Source organism: Eleutherodactylus coqui, chromosome 2 (genome assembly GCF_035609145.1).
Source record: "Eleutherodactylus coqui strain aEleCoq1 chromosome 2, aEleCoq1.hap1, whole genome shotgun sequence".
Classification (NCBI taxonomy): Eukaryota; Metazoa; Chordata; class Amphibia; order Anura; family Eleutherodactylidae; genus Eleutherodactylus; species Eleutherodactylus coqui.
The window spans coordinates 205,721,696-205,742,174 of record NC_089838.1 but is presented as its reverse complement, the minus strand read 5'-3'; the positions used below and the strand labels follow the sequence as shown (position 1 = coordinate 205,742,174).

General features: G+C 43.6%; 1 protein-coding gene across 7 annotated transcripts in view; it reads right to left on the bottom strand.

Moving 5' to 3' along the window:
• The window catches only part of HERC1 (HECT and RLD domain containing E3 ubiquitin protein ligase family member 1), a 138,312-nt gene that overhangs the window by 8,512 nt on the left and 109,321 nt on the right, over positions 1-20,479 (bottom strand). For all 7 annotated transcript variants that reach the window (XR_010790360.1, XM_066592289.1, XM_066592291.1 and 4 more), the window contains 16 exons: positions 18,093-18,205; positions 17,732-17,932; positions 15,768-15,895; positions 15,492-15,691; positions 14,877-14,985; positions 11,025-11,171; positions 10,796-10,897; positions 7,842-8,015; positions 7,305-7,598; positions 6,361-6,426; positions 3,187-3,312; positions 2,879-3,017; positions 2,384-2,565; positions 1,336-1,491; positions 404-526; positions 31-133 (listed from right to left, as the gene is read on the bottom strand). Coding sequence is in view for 6 of the 7 variants with exons in the window: in XM_066592289.1 (XP_066448386.1) it covers positions 31-133; positions 404-526; positions 1,336-1,491; positions 2,384-2,565; positions 2,879-3,017; positions 3,187-3,312; positions 6,361-6,426; positions 7,305-7,598; positions 7,842-8,015; positions 10,796-10,897; positions 11,025-11,171; positions 14,877-14,985; positions 15,492-15,691; positions 15,768-15,895; positions 17,732-17,932; positions 18,093-18,205 (2,363 nt within the window). In the remaining variant the exon portion in view is untranslated. The remainder of the gene's footprint in view (positions 1-30; positions 134-403; positions 527-1,335; positions 1,492-2,383; positions 2,566-2,878; positions 3,018-3,186; positions 3,313-6,360; positions 6,427-7,304; positions 7,599-7,841; positions 8,016-10,795; positions 10,898-11,024; positions 11,172-14,876; positions 14,986-15,491; positions 15,692-15,767; positions 15,896-17,731; positions 17,933-18,092; positions 18,206-20,479) is intronic.

Sequence of the window (20,479 nt, the reverse complement as noted above, 5' to 3'; positions counted from 1 at the left end):
AATAACGAGGTAAATCATCAAAATGCTCACCTTGACCAAAAGTGTAAACGTGTCCATCTTTAGTCAATGCAACAGAAAATTGTGTGCCACATGCTACCTTCTTAATGCCAATCCCACAGAGTATGTCCACTTTCTAAACAGAAACAAACTATTAAGACTACAGCCTAATTATAAGTAGGGGAAAAGTAAACAAACTGTTGCAGATTCATCACTTAATTTTACAGCAAAATCTGCATGTTTTACATTCAGATTTTGTGGTGTATGTCACCCTACGTACGGCAAGGGGTGAGATCTGATATAAAAATGTGAAGAATTGAAATGCTGCGGATTTAAGATCCATACCCCATATTCATTTTCTCAAAACCCTACATTGTACAGTGTCAAGTATTAAGAAAACGCTCACCTGTGGTGAAGATTTGGCAGTCGAGTTTCCCAAACCAAGTTTGCCATAATCTCCATCTCCAAAAGCCCAGACCAACAAGCCATCAGCAGACACCGCTAATGTATGGTTCAGCCCACAGGCCACCTGAAATGTAGGTTGGGAAATAATGTCTGATGGGTATCATATGAAAACACAGGCATGTCATTTACTTTTTACATGTTAGGGTCAATGCCCACGAACGGATTTCTACCAAGTTTCCCGCGGCGGAAATCCGTGCGTGAATTAAGCAGCTATTAGGTTCTATTGAGCCATATAAGGGCTCATGCCCCGCGATGCTCTTGTGCGAACAGAATATAGATAATACAGGTTAGAAAGACAAACCTTAAGAATAGTTTGCCGATCTAATAGCACAATTTGCATTTTGTTAATAAACATCAAAAAAAATTATGTAAAGACAACTTGTCAAACAAACAGTTATGCTGCATTCTCCGAGAGCAGAATAAAATGTTGTCAGACACACCAATTTCAGCGGTCTGTCACTTATGTCTGCATAGGTTTTAGTTTAGTAGAACATACAGTTTATTTGCTGCGGTGCAATGCCAGAACTATGAGGCAGGGGTCTGATGAGTTTGTGTGATGCGGACGCCCCTGCTGTGTCCAAGAGCTTTCTCTCCCATTACTATACATAAGGAGAGAGCTGTCAATCAGCGGTGGGTGCATGTTAGGAGCCCATATCGCATGAATACATTGAACTTCTCGTTCATAGCGCTTGCCTTGTGGTATCACTAAATCTAAGTTTCACAGAAACTACAGCACATTCATCCCACATAAGTGACACCACGGAAATCCATGTGACTGTCACTACTTTATTCTGCTGTTGCAGAATAGACAGCATATACAGGCTACTTTTAATTAACAGGAGGAAAACTGATAGATTATTCCAGTCATATTACCTGTCCAATGTGAAATCCTTCCAGAGCTGTCACACGCTCAGGCAGTTTCTTGTTGGATGTGTTTCCCAAACCCAGACGACCATAATCTCCATTTCCAAATGTGAAAAGTTTCCCATCTGCTGTCACCACTGCTGAGTGTTTAAAGCCACACGACATCTGGAATTTGGTTCAGAATAGACATGGGCACAAATTTAGTAGGAAGAAAAAAAAAAAACTATTTCAACACCAAGTTTTTACCATTAAGAGAAGCAGTCTGCAGCCCTATCATTGCTATTAAAATTAATGAATACACTTGACGTAAATCTGACAGACCCATTTTAAAGTTAAGGAGATCGACCTGCCAAAAATGGAAGCCATGATGCTAGTGTGACCAGAACTCATAAGTACATGCACGATGACAACGATATTACAAATACATTTAAAGTCTAGTAGAAAAGCAATCATGATAAAATAGACAAAATGGTATTCAAGGGCGGACAAAACAGAAGAACGACAACATTTTCTAGTAGTCTAGAATTGTGATGTAATATTTAGCCAGATTAAGTACTGTGCCTTCAGAAAATAAACACTGTGGCTAGGTGCATACTAGCTGTAACTGCAAGCTGCACCAGGAAGGCTGGAGTGCAACTCGCATCAAACACACGGACACTTCTATGTGTGTGGTCTGATATAAATGGACACAGCACACTGACACGCAATTAATTTATTGTCTGTGAAGCAGAAAGGAGTAGGCTATGCCAAGAGTTTTTTACATAGACCATCAGCACGCATAGGGGGTGGGGGAGGAAAGACAAACAAACAAAAACCCCATGCATGTGTGTAGCCTTGTGGTCTATAGTGGGGATCTGTGCTGTCAGTGCAATTACCTGGACAGCACAAGGCCCCGAAATATGCTAATGTGCCCGAGGCCTTAAACCAAGGATTCTGCTAAGGATGAAAGTGCAGCAATTGGGACGGGAAGACTTCACAACACTTCACAAAGGAAAAAAAAGAATGTATGTCCAACAAAGCAAATGTTTTATGGTCACAGTACAAGGATAAAGCTTACCTGCACAACCTCTTCTCCTTGTAAAGCTTCAATCTGCCTTGGTCGCCTTTGTCTGTCACTATTTCCATGTCCCAGCTTGCCATAATCTCCATCTCCCCAACTGAACACTTCTCCACTCTCGGTCAGTGCCATGGAGTGTCCATCTGAACCGCAGGAAGTCACCAGCTGTGTCACCACAAATCCTGAGAGAAGAAACACAAGTTTAACCTTAAGCAACTTGCAAACAATAAAAAAAAAATCAGTTTCACTAGAGAAGAACCAGGATTTACGAATTGCATTTATGGAAGTAGACTGTGTACCATCTTCCATTTGCAGCAGAATAAGTGGTCATGAAGTGCTTGATTCAGTTTAATGTCATTAGGAAATTATATTTCATAATACCCTTATTTATATAACTGTAGATTTGTTATTGTGTTATCCAAAAAAATTGCTAATTTTAAAATATTGCATCATCAATTAAATCTACACTCTAAAATGCCTCAGAGTATACTTTACCTTGAAGAGCAGAGATGACAGTCAGTACATGAAGATCATCTGAATTACCTTGACCAAGACGGCCATAACTACCCTCTCCACAGGCTAACACAGTGCCATTAGCTTGGATTACAAAAGTGCAATTTTGACCACAGATGACCTGGGAACATATTTAAATGGTTAACTGTAAATCACATTTAACACGACTAAAGTTTACTTTACAATCAGTTAAATTCTTACACAACAACCTGTCACTACGTGATGCTTATGTACAGATGTGGTAATATGTACTAGTTGTTAATCTTGCAAACACCATGCCCCCAAGATACCTGCTGTGCCTGAGAGAAAGAGGTTGCTGCAGAGGGAATCATGACATTTCTGCCAGCCTCTGCTAGTTGTCCATGCCGTCCAGCTCCCCATAGATGTACGTCACACTTGCCTCCAAGATGCCAATCCTATGACGAAAAACAGGACATCGAATGCAGTTGGAAAAATGAAATGCATGCTTTTTTTAAAATAATCAAATCCCTCCTTAAAGACTAGTGCTCCACAATAACTGAGGTATCCGGTAAAATTGTTGGTTAGAATGACAGCTGCATGATCTTAAAGGAGATGTCTCGAGGAAGCAGTTAATTTTTTTTTTTGCCCAGTCCCCCCCATTAAACACACATTACTAAGCCCCCCTGTAAATGACATTTCTAGCTGGTTCGTACTTACCGTTCCAGCGTTTCAGCAACTTATAAAAGTTTCCTCAAGATGGCCGCCGGCTCTTTCCCCGTCGCTCGCTGCAGCCCGACGTGCGCGCTCCCGAGACGCCGCCAACTGTGTCTCCATGGCAACCGGACGCCCCGCAGCCGCCGACCAGACGCCCACCGCCAGGCAGCAGGTAAGCGGCGCTAGCCCCCGGCTCCCCAGCGCTAGACCCTCAGCCCAGGTGAAGGCCCCGGAGCCCAGCGCTAGGTTCCGGAGCCCAGCGCTAGTTCCCCCGGCCTAGCGACAGCCCCCCCCGGCGCAGCCCGGCGCAGCGGCAGCCCCCCCCGGCCTAGCGACAGCCCCCCCGGCGCAGCCCGGCGCAGCGACAGCCCCCCCGGCGCAGCGGCAGCCCCCCCCCGGCGCAGCGGCAGCCCCCCCCCGGCCTAGCGACAGACCCCCCCCGCCTAGCGACAGCCCCCCCCCCCGGCCTAGCGACAGCCGCCCCGGCCTAGCGGCAGCCCCCCCCCGGCCTAGCGACAGCCCCCCCGGCCTAGCGGCAGCCCCCCCCGGCCTAGCGACAGCCCCCCCGGCGCAGCCCGGCGCAGCGACAGCCCCCCCGGCGCAGCGGCAGCCCCCCCCCGGCCTAGCGACAGCCCCCCCGGCCTAGCGACAGCCCCCCCCGGCCTAGCGACAGCCCCCCCCGGCCTAGCGACAGCCCCCCCGGCGCAGCCCGGCGCAGCGACAGCCCCCCCGGCGCAGCGACAGCCCCCCCGGCGCAGCGACAGCCCCCCGGCGCAGCGGCAGCCCCCCCCCGGCGCAGCGGCAGCCCCCCCCCGGCCTAGCGACAGCCCCCCCCCGGCCTAGCGACAGCCCCCCCCCGGCCTAGCGACAGCCCCCCCCCGGCCTAGCGACAGCCCCCCCGGCCTAGCGGCAGCCCCCCCCCGGCCTAGCGACAGCCCCCCCGGCGCAGCCCGGCGCAGCGGCAGCCCCCCCCGGCGCAGCGGCAGCCCCCCCCCGGCGCAGCGGCAGTCCCCCCCCGACCCATCACTTACCTGGGAGGCTTCTCGGGGCTGCTGGGCTGGGCTGGGCTGGGCTTCTCCGCTGGGCAGCTCCAGTTTCTGCACCTTCCTCTAACAGAGGATGGTGCAGAATGGCCGCTTCAGCGCGCTCCCCAGCAGTGACAGCTCGTCTGCGCATGCGCAGAAGAGCTGTAGCGGGGAGCACACTGAAGCGGCTCGTGCTGAATGGAGAAGACCGGACTGCGCAAGCGCGTCTAAAAAAGCAAGCTGCCAGCGAATTTAGACGGAACCATGGAGACGAGGACGCTAGCAACGGAGCAGGTAAGTGGAATAACTTCTGTATGGCTCATATTTAATGCACGATGTATATTACAAAGTGCATTAATATGGCCATACGGAAGTGTATAACCCCACTTGGTTTCGCGAGACCACCCCTTTAATGTTTTCACTATGAAGTAAAGATTTTTGTTCTCTTCTCACAAAACTTTTTTTTGTCACTCTAGCTTCATAGTCGCTTCTCTTTTATACAGATCACATTTCAATCTGCAAACAAAACTAATCAAACGTATAGCGCCTTTAAAATTGCCAAAAATAAGTAAGATCCATCCCTGGCTGTAAGCAGCTCTCCCCCATACTGTCTGCTACAAGGGATCAAGTTTAGCCAAGTTCCAGCCCCTTATCTGCTGTCTGCCAGGTGGTGACAGAAGGGATCGGAAAGGAATGAACACTGCTGTTCTTGACAAGATTCACACAGGAGCATGCAGTCCTGCAGACTGGGGCTAGTTTGAGTTCCATTTAACATCATTCAGTTCCAGATTTGCTATTCTTTCAACTCCCAATAAAAATCACAGTGGATGATACCAAAAATAGTATTATTAAAATAAGCTAAATAAATGGCAGATTAGCTAAACTACAGTTTCTTTCATATATTACAATTTCCTCTAGTTTTTTTCAAGTGGCTAATACACAGTGGACATTTATCACATATCAAGAATAGGTATAACTATGTAATTACTGCAAGCCCCAATAATCATTAGAAAGGAGGTCTTGAGAAGTCTGAACAGAGCAGCGCTCAAGCATGCACGATGCTGCTCCATTCAAAGTCTATGGTACTGCCAGAGACAGAGTACCTTGCTTGACAGTTTCTGCCAGCCCCAAAGATATTGAACGGAGCAGGATGCATGCACGATCACCGCTACATTCAAATTCCTCCTTTCTCTAATCAGAAATGGGACACTCAGGATCCCAGTTCTAATGATCTGTAAGGAGCTCAGTAAAGAGGCCCCTAGTGTTAGGTGATAAATTTGGACTGTGAGACAAGCTTTTTAAAAATAACTAGATTGACCCCATGTTCGCTACATGAATATAAAATGTTTGGAAAAGTGGTTGTAAATGTTTTAAGAACTGATTTTAATTGGCAAGGATTTCAGGATAAACTACATTTTTAATGTGTACGAGCTTCCATCTGAGCGTATCCCTTGAACTGTTCGCCGTGCACGGCTTGGTCTTTCACGTTTTGGGGACATGGCAACAGTCAAACAGGTAAGCACTTGATAAGAACATCGCTTAATAATGTGCCGCTAGACTCAACATAGGAACTTTGGTCTGGCCTGACAGATCACTCAATGTATCAAACTCAAATTTTATGATTTTACGGTGGTGGTGAGGATGTCCCAAATCTAATGACACCAAAATCACCTAAGGGTCAGGCAAAGGGGTCAAAGTGTGGTGCAAGAAAAAGCCTGTAGGCTTTATATTGGACAAAAAATATGCTAATGTGGATTAACTCACCTCAGGCCTGGAGATGGCCCATGACATAATTTGTTCATCTGTCCCATTGATCCACTTGCCGTTATCCTGTGGACAGAGTAATACATCTGAATACATACATTCAGAAGCAGCTGGGTGGTTAAAAAATGAAGACATTTAGATTTTCTGCAAGAATAATTCTAATTGAAAAAAAACCCACTATATTAATGGCCCTTCTAGCAAGATTTATTGGAATTAGTTGGGTCAATTCCATAAATCTATCCAATTAAGGTCTCCTGCATTCGGGTGGATTTGCATTGCGAAATTCAGAGTGGGATTCTGCAGCAAATCCAGACCATAGCATGCTATGAGAATACGCGATTTCCTGCCCACGAGTGTACTGAAGTCAATGGAAGCTGTCCGTCCCACGGCCATTCTGCAATCATTATTGCAGAATGGTCGCGGGAGCCACGTCATCGCCATCCTCTCTACTGCGCATGTGCGCCAGCTCTCTGGCCGGCACATTCGCAGCAGAGGAGGAAGACGGTAAAGGGGTAAGTTGGGGTCACCGGCCAGGCACCACGTCAAACTCCGCTGCAGGAATCCCGCATGTGGGGTCCGACCCACCCGTTTGCAGGAGGCCTAAACATGACAGGATACCCAATCTGAAAAAGCTGCAAACAAACTGAAGCTATTTAAACATCTACTATTTTAAGGGTATGTTGACAAGCAGCAGATTCGTTGCATATCTCTATATGGGATGGTCATTGCAGGAGGTGCAAGGGTTTTCACAAAAAATTTGGAGCATCTGAATATGACATAAGAGTGTGGGTCCGTATTCTCGTATACTTTTATTTTAATGTGATACTTAGGGAACAACTATTACTTTCCACTAAAAACCTAAATGAAATATTAAAAGAGTTGCACTAGTGTTTAAACAGGTTCATGGAAAACAAACAAACAAAACCCAGCAGCAGCTTTCATACCATTAAATGTCTTAGTTCTTCCTCTGGAACTGGTTCCAGATCAGGAACAGCAAAGGACTCAGGAAACTGTGCTCCCCGAGCCAGAGCTTCAGCTGCTTTAATGGTGGTAGAAAAGCACTCTAGCCATGCCCATTCTGCAGGGTTCCATGAGGCAGGCTCTGGTGGAGCCAGGCGGTGGTGTGGAGGGATAGGCGGATTGCACAGAAGCTGGTCCAGGTTCAGTCCCACGGCCAGTGATGCTAGGCACTGCATGTAGGGGCTGTGCACCAACTGGTCCCCACACACAACATGAGGCTACAAAGCAAGAGACAAACAACAAAATATGAGTTTCCCCAACAAAACAAAAAGATAAGTTATATTACTGATAATCACTGAAAATGTAATGGCTGTTACTAGAGATGTGAACCATGACAACATTTAGATCAATACAATACTTTATTCTGATATTTATAAGGGACAGTTTTAATACAAAGACTTGTAGGATAAAGAGAGGAAGGATTTATAGTAAACACATGTTGTTCATTACAGCTGTAGTACCTTCTCATATGCATATTGTTCCTGAAGCATTATTGGAAGGCGCTCTAAGAAGGTTTGCATACAAGGTGCCATGTTCAGTCCTGCAATCCCTTGGTGCTTCAGTGCAGTTCTGCAGGTGGCTAAAATATGATTGGAGGACATCCACTCTGGGGTGCAATTTACCACCAGAACATCCTGCAAAATAACAGTAGACACTGATGTTGGATTATGTCAAGATGGAGTTTGTCAAAGACGCTGCAAAATGTTGCCAGAAGCAAATCCTACTAAAAGGTTTGCAGACATTTGGATACCCACAAGTATATATTGGAAAACTATACAAAACATCTTTCAAATAAAAATAATAACCCATTCAGGACCAAAGATATTTTTTTTATTTTTATTTTCACTTTTTTGTCATTGCCTTCAAAGAACCAGAACCTTTTCATTTTTCTATTGACATAGTCATTTGAAAGCGTGTTTTTTTGCAGGACAAGTTATATTTTTAATGGTACCATTTAATGTACCATAAAATAAATATATATATAAATAAGTAACTTAAATTTTTTTTTTTAAGAGGGGAGAAATTTTAAAAGAAATGCAATTGCGCCATTTTTAGGATTATTTTAACAGCGTTCACAGTGCTTTAAAAATGACAGATGAACATTGTTCTATGAGTCAGTACCATTAAGGCGAGACCAAACATATAGTTTTTTAACCCCTTAGTCCTCCCTCACATAGGCATCGCTGAAAGCACCGCAATTTAAACCGCAGCACTTTGCAGCGTTTTACTTGATGAGGAGCGCTAAACGCCTAAAAATAGAACAGACTCCGCACATAAATCGAGCAGCTGCCTGAGACGCTCTATTGAAAACAATGGGAGGCTCTGTGTGAAAGAAGCCTTGAGGACATGGCCTTTTTTACCATTTTCGCTTTTTCCTTCCCCCTATTATTTAGCCATCGACGTAACTGTCTGATGGCTTATTTTTTGCGGGATGAGTTGTCGTTTTCAATGGTACTATTTAATGCACCATATAATGTACTGAAAAACTTTTAGAAAATTCTAAGTGGAGTAAAATGGGAAAAACTGCGTATAAACTGCAACATGACGACTTTATAAATTTGGTATCGTAGTAATCATACTGACTCACATATATAGTTATTTTTGCTGTACTGCTTTTATTTTTTTTCCAAGATATTTATAAATTATTTTCTGTCGCCATCTTCTGACAGCCATAACTTATTTATTTCTTCATCAACAGTTGTGTGAGGGCTAATTTTTTGCAGAACGTCCTGTAGTTTCTGTTGGTACCATTCAGATACAACTTTCTGATCGCATTTTATTACCTTGTAATATTTTTAATAACTAGTAAAAAAAATTAATATTTTTTTTTAATCCCCAGAGGGGACAAGAACTTACGATGCTTTGATCACTCCTGCAGTATGATGTAATGCCACAGAATTACATTATATGGCGATCTGACAGGCATTCTATCAAGCCACGCCACAGGCATGGCTTTATAGGCATTCTGCTAGGACAGCCCTGGGGCGTTTCAAAAGGCCCCTGGCTGCTGTGACAACTGCACATCAACCTGCAATCTCATCGCAGGTGGCCGTACCGGACCCCAGAACACGAGTCGAGGGATTTAAATGCCGCTGTCAGAATTGACTGTGGCATTTAAAGGGTTGTTAACTCTGATGAGACGTACGGCTTATCAGAACTGTTGCAGGTGGGTGTCGACTGTAAGAAACAGCTGGCACCCACATTGTATGGAACGAGATAGCTCCACAATCTCTCTTCATACATGCCCAGAACATGCAGGACAGAACTGTATGCTCTGCAGCATTAAGGGGTTAAATAGTTTTCTATTTTTAAAAAGTAGATAAAATGTTTTTTTGTTTTTTTTTGTCGACTGTGGGAGGGCTCTTTTTTGCAGGGTGAGCTTTAGTTTTTATTAGTACCATTTTGGGTAACATACCCCTATCACTTTTTATTCAAATTTTGTGGCAGCAGGGGTACCAGGAAAAAAACAAAAACAAAAACAAAAAAAACAAGTTTGACATCTGGCATTTTTATTTTTTCCAAAAAGCTGTAACATATTTCGGAGGTGAATCAGTAGACAAGCACCTCCTTTCTCAAGCAGCTTTGTGAATGTGGTGCTTGTCTCTGTTATTTCACCTACAAAAAGTGTTGCAGATCTTTAGGCTTAATGCATGTACCTTGGCAGTAAACAGATTCACTGCTCCTGTTGGCCTTTGCCCAGTTTCCTAATATGTCTGGACAGTAATTTGCTATAGACTTAGAAGTTCTATCAACTTAGAACTTTGTTCCACGACTTTCCCTCAGAAGCCAGTTATATCTTTCCTTCTGGGTATACTGCCATATTGTATTTTTTGAATATCTATCCCCGAGCGCTGGTCTTGTTTCGTTTCATAATTACCTGCATTGTGGTGACCATGAGTCATTGGGGCTCATCACTGGCACCCTTCAAGTGGATGTCCTGAACTGCATGGTACTTTTTCTTTTGTTGCATTGTGCATTCAATAGATTTTGCCAAAGGCTGAGATGGCTTATAGGCGTGGTGGTTTGCTTACTGACCAGGGCAATACCACCATGCCAGATGAGTTTATTAATTCTCAATTTTATGCACTTCCTCTTCCAAGTGTCTTTGGAGCCCTGTCCTGCTGTTTGAACTTTTTTTTGCTTCTGGGAGCAGACTACTCTCTACACTGTGGCCCAGGTTTGCACTGTAGGCCGAGTCCCATTCAACCCAGGCTACTGAATGTTTTAAAATGCCATCTGCTTCCGGCAGCAAAACTCTGTACAGCAAGACATTTTAGGAAAAAAGCAGATCGGCAGGGGACCTGGACGACAGACCCCAGCCTATCTGCTCCTGATGACCTATCCTGAGAACAAGTCATCAATAGATAGAAGTGGGACAGTCTCTAACGTAGAAACATGAGAATAGGAAACTTACCTTTGAACGATTGGAGCAGGCAGCAACTCCCACATCAGGAATCCAAGCTGTGGTTGTAACCGCGCCAGAACCGGTTATAACAGACTGCAAAATGGAACCATCCTTTAAATATTAAAAAAAAACAAAAACACAATAGCATTATACACTCAGACATTACTGTAATGTGCGAAGTAATTACAATATAACATATATGAAAAGCATATTCATTACAAATTTTTTGTCTTCGTACCCTTAAAGACCAAATATTCAACAGGCCACCAAGTCCACCAGACACCAAGGCTAGACCATCATGGCTGAAAGCCACAGTGCGCACAGGAGTAATGTGACCCTTTAACTTGTAAGCACAACGAATGTCCTCAGGCTTCCTGCAAAACTCCTAAGATGAAGCAGAACAAGGGAGTCATTGTCATTGGAAAAATGCTGGAAATTAATATAAATATGTGAACCTGATATCTCACAAAATTTACCCAAAATGGACAAAAAATGAGTCCCTGCCATCTAGGATGGGGTTTTTATTTTACAACAATGAGGGCATTGCAAGAAATACAATATTATGTAATTTGCTTACCATGCAGTCTAACACATCAGCAGTGAAAGAACTACAGATATGTCCACTCTTAACTTATCAGGAATACCGTTAAGTTATACAATTTGTCATAATACCACACAACATCAATTTAAAACAATGTCAAGCCATTCTTCCTTTAAACACGGGCAGTCTATGGAAGGCAGATGGCTGTCTGACCTTTTTTTTTTTAACATTCTGCGCTATAGCTCTCAGAATATGTCGGGTTTGGAGACAAAGGAAGGACATAGCAGTAACTATAACATGCTGGTCTAGTTAGAAGACTCAACAATCCAAGCATCATAAAACGCACATGCTTCCACACCGCTCTCATTGCTGTAGACTTCAGGATTCTGCTACATTTATTCATAGATAAAAGTTTTCCTTAATGGCAAGGTAAGTGTAATTTTTATAGACATCAATAGAAAGAAAAAACTAAAGAGAGTTTTCTTTTTATACATTTGGAGACCCCCTGACTGAAGTTTTTGCAAGAAGAGCATGGTTGTTTGTCTACCAATTACTCGTACCTTCACATGGGCAGACGACTGGGTGAATGAACGTTCATTTCTGATTATTTGCCTGTGTAAGACGCCCTTGGTGCCAACAGATTTCGACTGCTGACCCAATTTCTGAGCTTTGTAAGTACTTTCTTTTTTCCAATTCAGGAAAAAAACTTTATTTAGACAGGCGAGAGAGCAAATAATAGCAAACAGTGCAGCATCACATTGATCTTTCAGGTAATGCAAGTACAAAACAACTAGATTTTGTAAGAACTTACCGTAAAATCTCTTTCTCGTCTTGTTCATTGGGGGACACAGCAAAGACCTTGGGTATAGCTTCTGCCACTAGGAGGTGACACTAAGCATAAAAAAGTGTTAACTCCTCCCACTAGCTATACCCCTCCTGCAAGCAGCAGGCTAGCTCAGTTTGTGTGCAAGCAGTAGGAGCAGCCAGTAGGATACAACATAGATAATCAACAACAATACTCACGAACTGTAACTCATTCCAACACCGTGTGCGACTGCACCACGGACCCTCCCCTAGGGAGTATACGTCACAGTTCCAATACCAGACTGGGTGGGTGCTGTGTCCCCCAATGAACAAGACGAGAAAGAGATTTTACGGTAAGTTCTTACAAAATCTAGTTTTCTCGTCTGTATCATTGGGGGACACAGCTCTGACCTTGGGACGTTCTAGAGCAGTACCCAAGGGGGCAGGAAAATAGAAGAAGCCGTGTGTGTAAGGAGCAACCTGCCCTTCAACTGCGACCCGCATTAATGCATTACTAAGCATCCAACATGCTCAGACAGAGCTTAAAGGGGCCTAAGTAAAAAGCCCGATCCACCCTCTGGGGGAAGAAATCCTGACGAGGAGCCTCTGATGAGGCACTCGCTGTCAGAGTATACAAGCCGTAATACGGCCTGAGAATAGAACCTCACTGTGACTGTGACCCTGTATGCCGCGAGTTGATCCGTTGCAAGGATTCCCCCCCGGAGACACCGGAATCCAGTCGGAGTTGCCAGGATTAGCAGCCGTGCACTAACGTGACTGAAGCATGCTACCTACGCGAAGTACTCTTGCGTAGTCAGACCAAGCCAACTTACCCTGGAGCGTTCCTCAGAACTTCTGACAAAGGTGCCCACCGATACTCCGCTGAAGTGGCCCCGATACCGACGGCAGACTCACCGCAGGTAGATAACGATCGTCTCCTGTACCGACGGTACAAGGTAGGCATCCAAAGCAGAGTTGTTGGGCCCCAAGCGCAGAGACTTCAGAGAGTTGTCGGCCTTCCGCCAGTCGACTTAGTTGTAAGTGAGCTTCTCTATACCTCCAGGTAGCCAACCTCACCTTCACAGTCCCTCCGTGAGGGAGGACGCAGGTCCATTCCAGACGCCCTGAAGATACTACTTGTTGAGATCTGCCCCGTTCCATGCTGGAATTCCGTGTTGACCAAGGCTGGAGGATCTGCTGTGTAACCCAACTACCTCTGTCCATGACGTCGGCTGTCAGATTAGAGCGTTCATTTGCATAGCCCCTCGTGCTTCTGAGGACATCCGTCCCCTGGAATGGAGACTAACTGGGTAATCAACTAGCGCTAACCCCGTACTGGGATTCAATGTTACCGCGAGAATCTACTAGGCACCACAAAAGTTGGGCACGCAAGGCAGCAAGGGTACACTAGAAAGGGACTCTCACTGATCCCCTTGGCACAACTCCAGCAGTAGGGGAGGCCAGGAGGCCGCCGCCGGCAACCACGTGCACAAACACGCCGACACGGGCCAAGTCCCCGCACACACCCAGCAGCAGCCAATGCAAAAAAACACAGACATTACGGTCCGCACGGCGGCGGACTAACAAAACAAACCCACATACTTACCTCTTGACTGAGGTAGGGTGGCTCCCGGGCTCCAGCAGAGCTTCTCCCCATCATCGCCTGCCTTTGGTGGGGCAGTGGATGCCGGACCATAAATAAGGGGGGCTCTATGGCTGGCGGGTCACGCTCAGTTTGGTGGCCGAGTGTGCCTCCTTTGCTGCAGAGGGGGCCCGGCAGATAACAGATGTCTGTAGTTACGTCTGTTCGCCGCCCTCGGTGGGATAACGGGGAGAGTCCTGCCTCTCCGTTATGCCCTGGCCTTCCAGGAAAAAAAGGAAACTAATGGAAAAAATTCAAAAGAAAGAAAAAAGTAGTCTCAGCAGGAGACACAGTCCTGCCTTCTAGACACTAAGCAAAAAACTGAGCTAGCATGCTGCTTGCAGAAGGGGTATAGCTAGTGGGAGGAGTTAACACTTTTTTATGCTTAGTGTCGCCTCCTAGTGGCAGAAGCTATACCCAAGGTCTTTGCTGTGTCCCCCAATGATAACAGACAAGAAATATAAGCGACATATAAAACAGATTCACAAATCGATATGATAAAAACTTAAATAGCAAAATATCATCTGAACAATTGTATATTTTGGCCATAAAAAAAAAAAAATCCAGAGAGAAGTTAAAATAAACTGTGCAGTGCACGGTACCAGAAGGAACACTCGCAACCCCCCACAAAGTCAGAGACAGTCCGTTTAATAATGGGGCAGTAAAAAGAAGCCCCCATATCTTAAATGTAGTGGCGCCTATAGTGGAGTTCTATTTAGGGAATCCTACAGGACAGGCAAGAGAGGGCAGGAAAATAAAGTGAAATAGACACATCAACTGCCCTGTTTAAACTTAACGCCCTGTAAGGAGAATAAATCCAGGAAGATCAAATAGTGTAGAACTTATCTGGGACCCCTCGGTGTCAATATATCAACCGTTTAGATGCTGAAGCAGTATGTACGCTCCTAACACACTGCGCAAGCATTGGCATACCGTTGTTGATCCAGTTAATATGCTTTTTAGCTTAAAACAGAGTCTTGTGTAAAAGCTGACACTGAGGCACTGGGGGAAGTCTCAACCAACCCCTGCAGTAAGTACATTTTTTAATAAATATGATTCTTCTATACATACAATAGGGAAACCCAATTACTCTAATCACTGACCTTGCTAGACATTTGCTCCTTCCATTCTTCGGTGGCTGACCTGGACTGAAATGTATGCAGAGCAGTCTGCGGAACGGTCCACACGCACACCAGACCATTTTGGCATCCACTGCAATAAAAAGCACTATCAGTTGGTAGTCAGTTGAATAACGAATGGTTACTATAATATAGAAGTAAAACAGAAATGTTTCGACATTTTCCAAAAGAGTTGCAAATCAGTTACAACACATTTCATCTTTCACTTGAAAAGTGTATCGTAAAGTCGATCGCTGGTCTTTAGGTTCTGTAGTTATAAGCGTTGTAGCCCTCAGTTCCCACATGTTAAGCAAAGACTGGTCTTGTGGCTTGGCATAAATATGTGTTTTTGGCAAAAAAAAAAGTTCAAGTACATAGAAATATCTTAAAAAGTGGCCATCTTGAGCAAAGTGTCTTATGTCAAACCAGACTTAAGTGGTTTTCTTCTCAAAAATGACAAAGCTTCCTAGTATACAACGCTCCCATTTAACACCAAGGACCAGCACAGTGAGGAATTGGAAAGCACCACAGAGTCTTAATAAATAAATATTACAATGAATAATAAGCAGACATTACGACAGTCGGAGGAAGGACACTTACGTCGCTAGCATCAGCTGTGGGCTGTCAGCCTTACCCACTAATCCACACCAGGCTACGGTGTTAACATAGGACGGATGTGTCAAGAAGTAGAGTATTTTCCAGCTGCCGTCTGAGTTCCCCCATAACTTTACAGTGTCTTCTTTAGCACAGGTAAGCAGCATTTGGCCAGTTGGATCCCATTTCAAGTTAACAAACATTTCCTAGAAAACACCATTTTAGTTTTCAGATATGATGACTGAATTAGCTACCAATCCGTGAATGACAATTACAGCTTACCTTATGTGCGTCAATGAGAAAGACTTCTTTATCAATTGGTTCTTTGTTTCCAATTAATAACTTCCCATCTGCATATCCAATTGCAAATGGATGATCTTCACTAAACCAAGCAATGCAGGTAACAGCCACTGCCAACAGCAAAAAGAAAAAGTGATGCAGGAAATCTGTTACTTCCTATATCTGTGAGGACTTAAAAAGAAAACCATTAAAGCCACATGTGAAGGTGCTCAAGGATGAAAGAAAACATGGCCAAGCTTAAGGAGGTTGTCCAGATGTAATCTATTGTGCGTCTATCCTTAGAATAGGTCATCAATAGGACACCAGCAGGAAATCACCACATGGGAGCCACACTGGGGCACTTCCCTTCTGCAGGAAGTAGACAGCTCTGTTCCCACTGCAGTGCCCAGGCTTGGTAATACAGGCAAAGATCCTATTGAAGTGAATGGAAATTTGGACTACAATACCAAGCCCGACCACTGCACTGGGGAAAGAAAGCAGTCTACTTCCTGCTCAGACACTGACCTGTGAACGGCTGATAAGTAGTGGTCCTAGAGAAGGAACCCTGCTAATCTACTATTGAAAGCCTACCCTAAAGGCTGGGGTCACACAGGGTGCTTTTGCTGGGGAAATTCCGTCCAGAAATTTAGCTGCAGCAATTTCACATGCGGCCACTAATCCCGGGATTAGCCAGCCATGTGGACGATGTGTGTGAAAAATCTCATCCACACGGGACGTCCAATCCATCGCAGCAAAGTCGGCACTGTGGTGCGGATTCCCCAGCCGCAGGTGGTCAATTTTTTTTCCCCATTGCGGCCTCGCTCTTCTCTAAGGGAGTGCCGGCAGCAACGGAAAAGTGTGCAGCCAAGCTGCTCCAAAACCCGCGGGTTTTGAAATAGTGCTTTCCCGGTGGAAAACCGCGAGATTTCTGTCGGGAATACGTCCGTGTGACCCAAGCCTAAGGATAGACCATAATTAGTTTGGAACTGGACAACCCTATTAACCCTTTGCAATCCAATTTTGGATTCAGGGTTTTCTAGGGGGCTCTCTCTTTCTGCCATTGTACAATGGCACCATCTGCTGGCTAGAGCCAGTACTGTGGTATATGACATGCCGGAGAGGCCCCCGACAACACAGAGCGGCCAGTAATATACAGTAGGAACACCCTGCCGGACGTCTTCAGACATCGGAGCTGTACAGCCTTCAATCAAAATGTCTTTAGACGTCAGACAGTGGATTGGAAAAGGTTAAAGGTAAACTCCATTCTGAATGACATTTTGCAGTATTTCATACTTTAGTTCTTCATTAAAAGCTGAACACATATTGCAAATAGTTATAAACAGAAAGTGATAAGAATGAAAGGACTTAAAAAAACTGGTACAAAACCACGTAACATTGGGGTTTACTGTTACTTGAAATTTTCATGCATATTTCATCTTGGACATTTAGTAAAAAAGGTGGATCTTGCTTTGGACAATACTTTTTAGTTTTCTGGCTGTTCATTGGTTTACTGTGCAATTTAACACAGTCTTCTAATTGAACACAGATAAAAGGCAGTTTAATTGTAAATAGCCATGCAGTTTTGCAGCCAAAACCCCAAAGCCATGTGGCCATTTTTAATCAAATTGCTTTTATCTGTGCTCACGTAAAACACTGCGCTGAACTGCAGTGTTTACTGGTTGAAGGGAATAACCGCACGGATCACACACACGAACACATCCAATACCCTCCCGGACTATAGCCATCATTCATGACCACTAACATTTGACTTGGTTAAATATGCATGTTTTCCTATAGATTGAGGGGTAATAAGTACCTGCCAGCAAACTCTAGTAGAAACTAAGCGATAAAACACAGAAGAAATCCATCTCATTCATGAATCTCCAATGGAATCAGACATAATATAAAGCATTAAATACCTGGCACATTCTGTTAAAACTGAAAGATCTAAAACACAGGATACAAACCTTCTTTTCTGTAACAATGTTCCAATTCCAAACGTCGCATGCTGGTAATATCTGTCACCTCAATGAGCCCCAAAGAACCATCCATGCGCCCAACTAACAAAGACTCCGGTAGGTCACCTGGCCATGCACCCCCTGGATAATGTTCAGGCCAAGCAATTGAAGAGATCCAATGAGGCTGAACATCCACAAGGCCTTTTCCCCCTGTTATATACAGGTTCGCAAAAAAAGAGAAACAAACAAAAAAAAAGCTCTGAAACGGATGATAGATTCGCTACATAAATGTTATACAGACTTATACGATACTACACAAGTCTTCCTATACTAATTATTCTTACTACTATAAAATATAGGAGGTGGATACCATTCAGCTGCCAGATGTTGATTGTTTTTTCGAGGGCTCCAGCCAGATATTGTCCACTAACACTCCAGCATACAGGAGACAGAGCAGGGTCAGCTTCTTCTGGTGTTCCCTCGCTAATGAGGAGAGCGAGAAGAGGAAAAAAGAAAAAGAAATTCAGTCAAAGGGTTGTTACAGAAATTATTAATGAGACAACAAAGCAGAATCAAATGGTTTCTTCCACATTTTAAGTTTAGAGTTGCTCATCTAAATAAGGACATTCTAGACTCAGACCGCCAACACTAGGGGAGCATGCTGAAGATGGATTAACTCCTTGAGTGGCGGGTTTCTTACCTCCCTGTCGTACCCACCAGGGCAGGTTTTTTAAATAGGCCAATCATTTAATTTCAACTAATTTTCTAGTCGCGTTCCGAGAGACATAACTTTTTCATTTTTCCATTGACACGGCCATATGAGGGCTTGGATTTTGCGGGAAAAGTTGTACTTTTTGATGGCATCATTTTTGGGTATATATAATGTATTGCATAACTTTTGTAAAAAAATTTGTAGGGAGATTAGGGGAAAAATAAGAAATCCTGCCATTTGTTTTTTGGATTTCATTTTTACGGCGTTCAGCGTGGAGAATAAATAGTGGGATACCATTATTCTCATGATTCCGGCGATACCAAGTTTATACAGTTTTTTATGTTTTGCTATTTTTGTACATTTAAAACATTTTTTTTTCTTAAAGGTTTGCTTTTGTGTCGTCACATTCCAAGAGCCGTATTAATTTTTTTTACCATTGCCAGAGCTCTACAAGGCCGCGTTTTTTGCGGGATGAACTCCAGATTTATCTAATTTTTTGGAACATGTAAAATTTTAATCATTTTTTATTCCATTTTTTCTAGTGGCAAGATTAACAAATCTATAATTCTGGCATGTATTTTATTTTTATTTTTCACTGCATTCTCTGAGCAGTATAAATAATGTATTAAAGTAATTCTACAGGCCGGTACGATTATGCCAATACCAAATTGTAATAGTTTTTTTTCTTTTTCATGACTTTTTCACACTTAAAAAAAAAAAAAAAAAGTAATAGAAGTTTAAATCACCCTCCTTTTGCCATATCTATAATAAAAAAATCTAAATCATAAAAAAAAAAAATACATATTTGGTATCGTCGCGTCCGTAAATGTCTGATCTATCAAAATAGTGTATTATTTACCCTGCACGGTGAACGTAGTCCAAAAAAAAAAAAAAAAAAAAAAAATGCCACAAATGCACTTTTTCAGTCACCCTGTCTCCCAGAAAAAAATGCAATAAAAAGCGAACAAAGTCGTATGTATTCCAAAATGGTACCAACGTTAACTACAGGAGGTCCCTTGCTTAAGTACGTCAATGGAAAAATAAAAAAGTTATTGCGCGCAGAAGATGCAGCAGAAAATAATTTAAAAAAATTAAATGTCTTTGAAAAAAATACAAGTGCTACAGCAAAAAAAAAGTATATACATTTGGTATCGTAGTAATCGTACCGACCCATAGAATAAAGTTATCATGTCATTTTTGTTGCAGTTTGTGCGCCGTAGAAACAAAAACGCACTGAAGGATGGCGGAATGTCATTTTTCTTTCATTTTACTCCACTTAGGTTTTTGTAAAAGTTTTTCAGTACATTATATGGTACTTTAAATTGCACCATTAAAAAATATAACTCATTCCACAAAAAACAAGCCCTCATACAGCGACGTGGATTGCTAAATAAAGGAGTTACGATTTTTTAAATGGGGGGGGGGGGGGGGGAAGAAATGGGGAAAGAAGTAAAAAAGGGACCGTGTCATTAAGGGGTTACATAATGTACTAACTTCCTTCTCTGGGTCATTAGGACACAGGGATACCACATGTGTAATTTTATTTGTAATTTTTCACAAAGTAAAGAGAGACAAGTGTTTTTAATTTTATTTATTTTTTTTAATAATTTTAAACTTTTTTTTATTTTTTTTTAAACTTTTTAAATTTTTGTCCCTTTAGGGGACTTCCACAGAGACCCATCAGGACTCCCTGATCACATACCAGGGGAGGGGGGGGGGGGGGTGTCCCATGGTGACAGCCCTTTGCATGCTGCAGTCACATGGAATGCAGCATGTAAAGGGTTAACACAGAAGAGATGAGAGGTTTTCTCTGATCTCTGCTGTAAGAGCTGGTGCCTAGCAGTCCTCTGACAGCCAAGCACCAGCTCTCCCTGCAACAGAGACCATCGGCTTGCTTCTCACAAGTCGATGGTCTCTATAGCAACCTGTAAACAAAGCAGGACATTAGAAGCAGGAGATTGCCGCCATATCAGCAATATCTTCCTGCTTCTCAATGTCCTGCTGTGTTCTCTGTGGGATAGTGCAGGCAGAGCACAATGTCACAG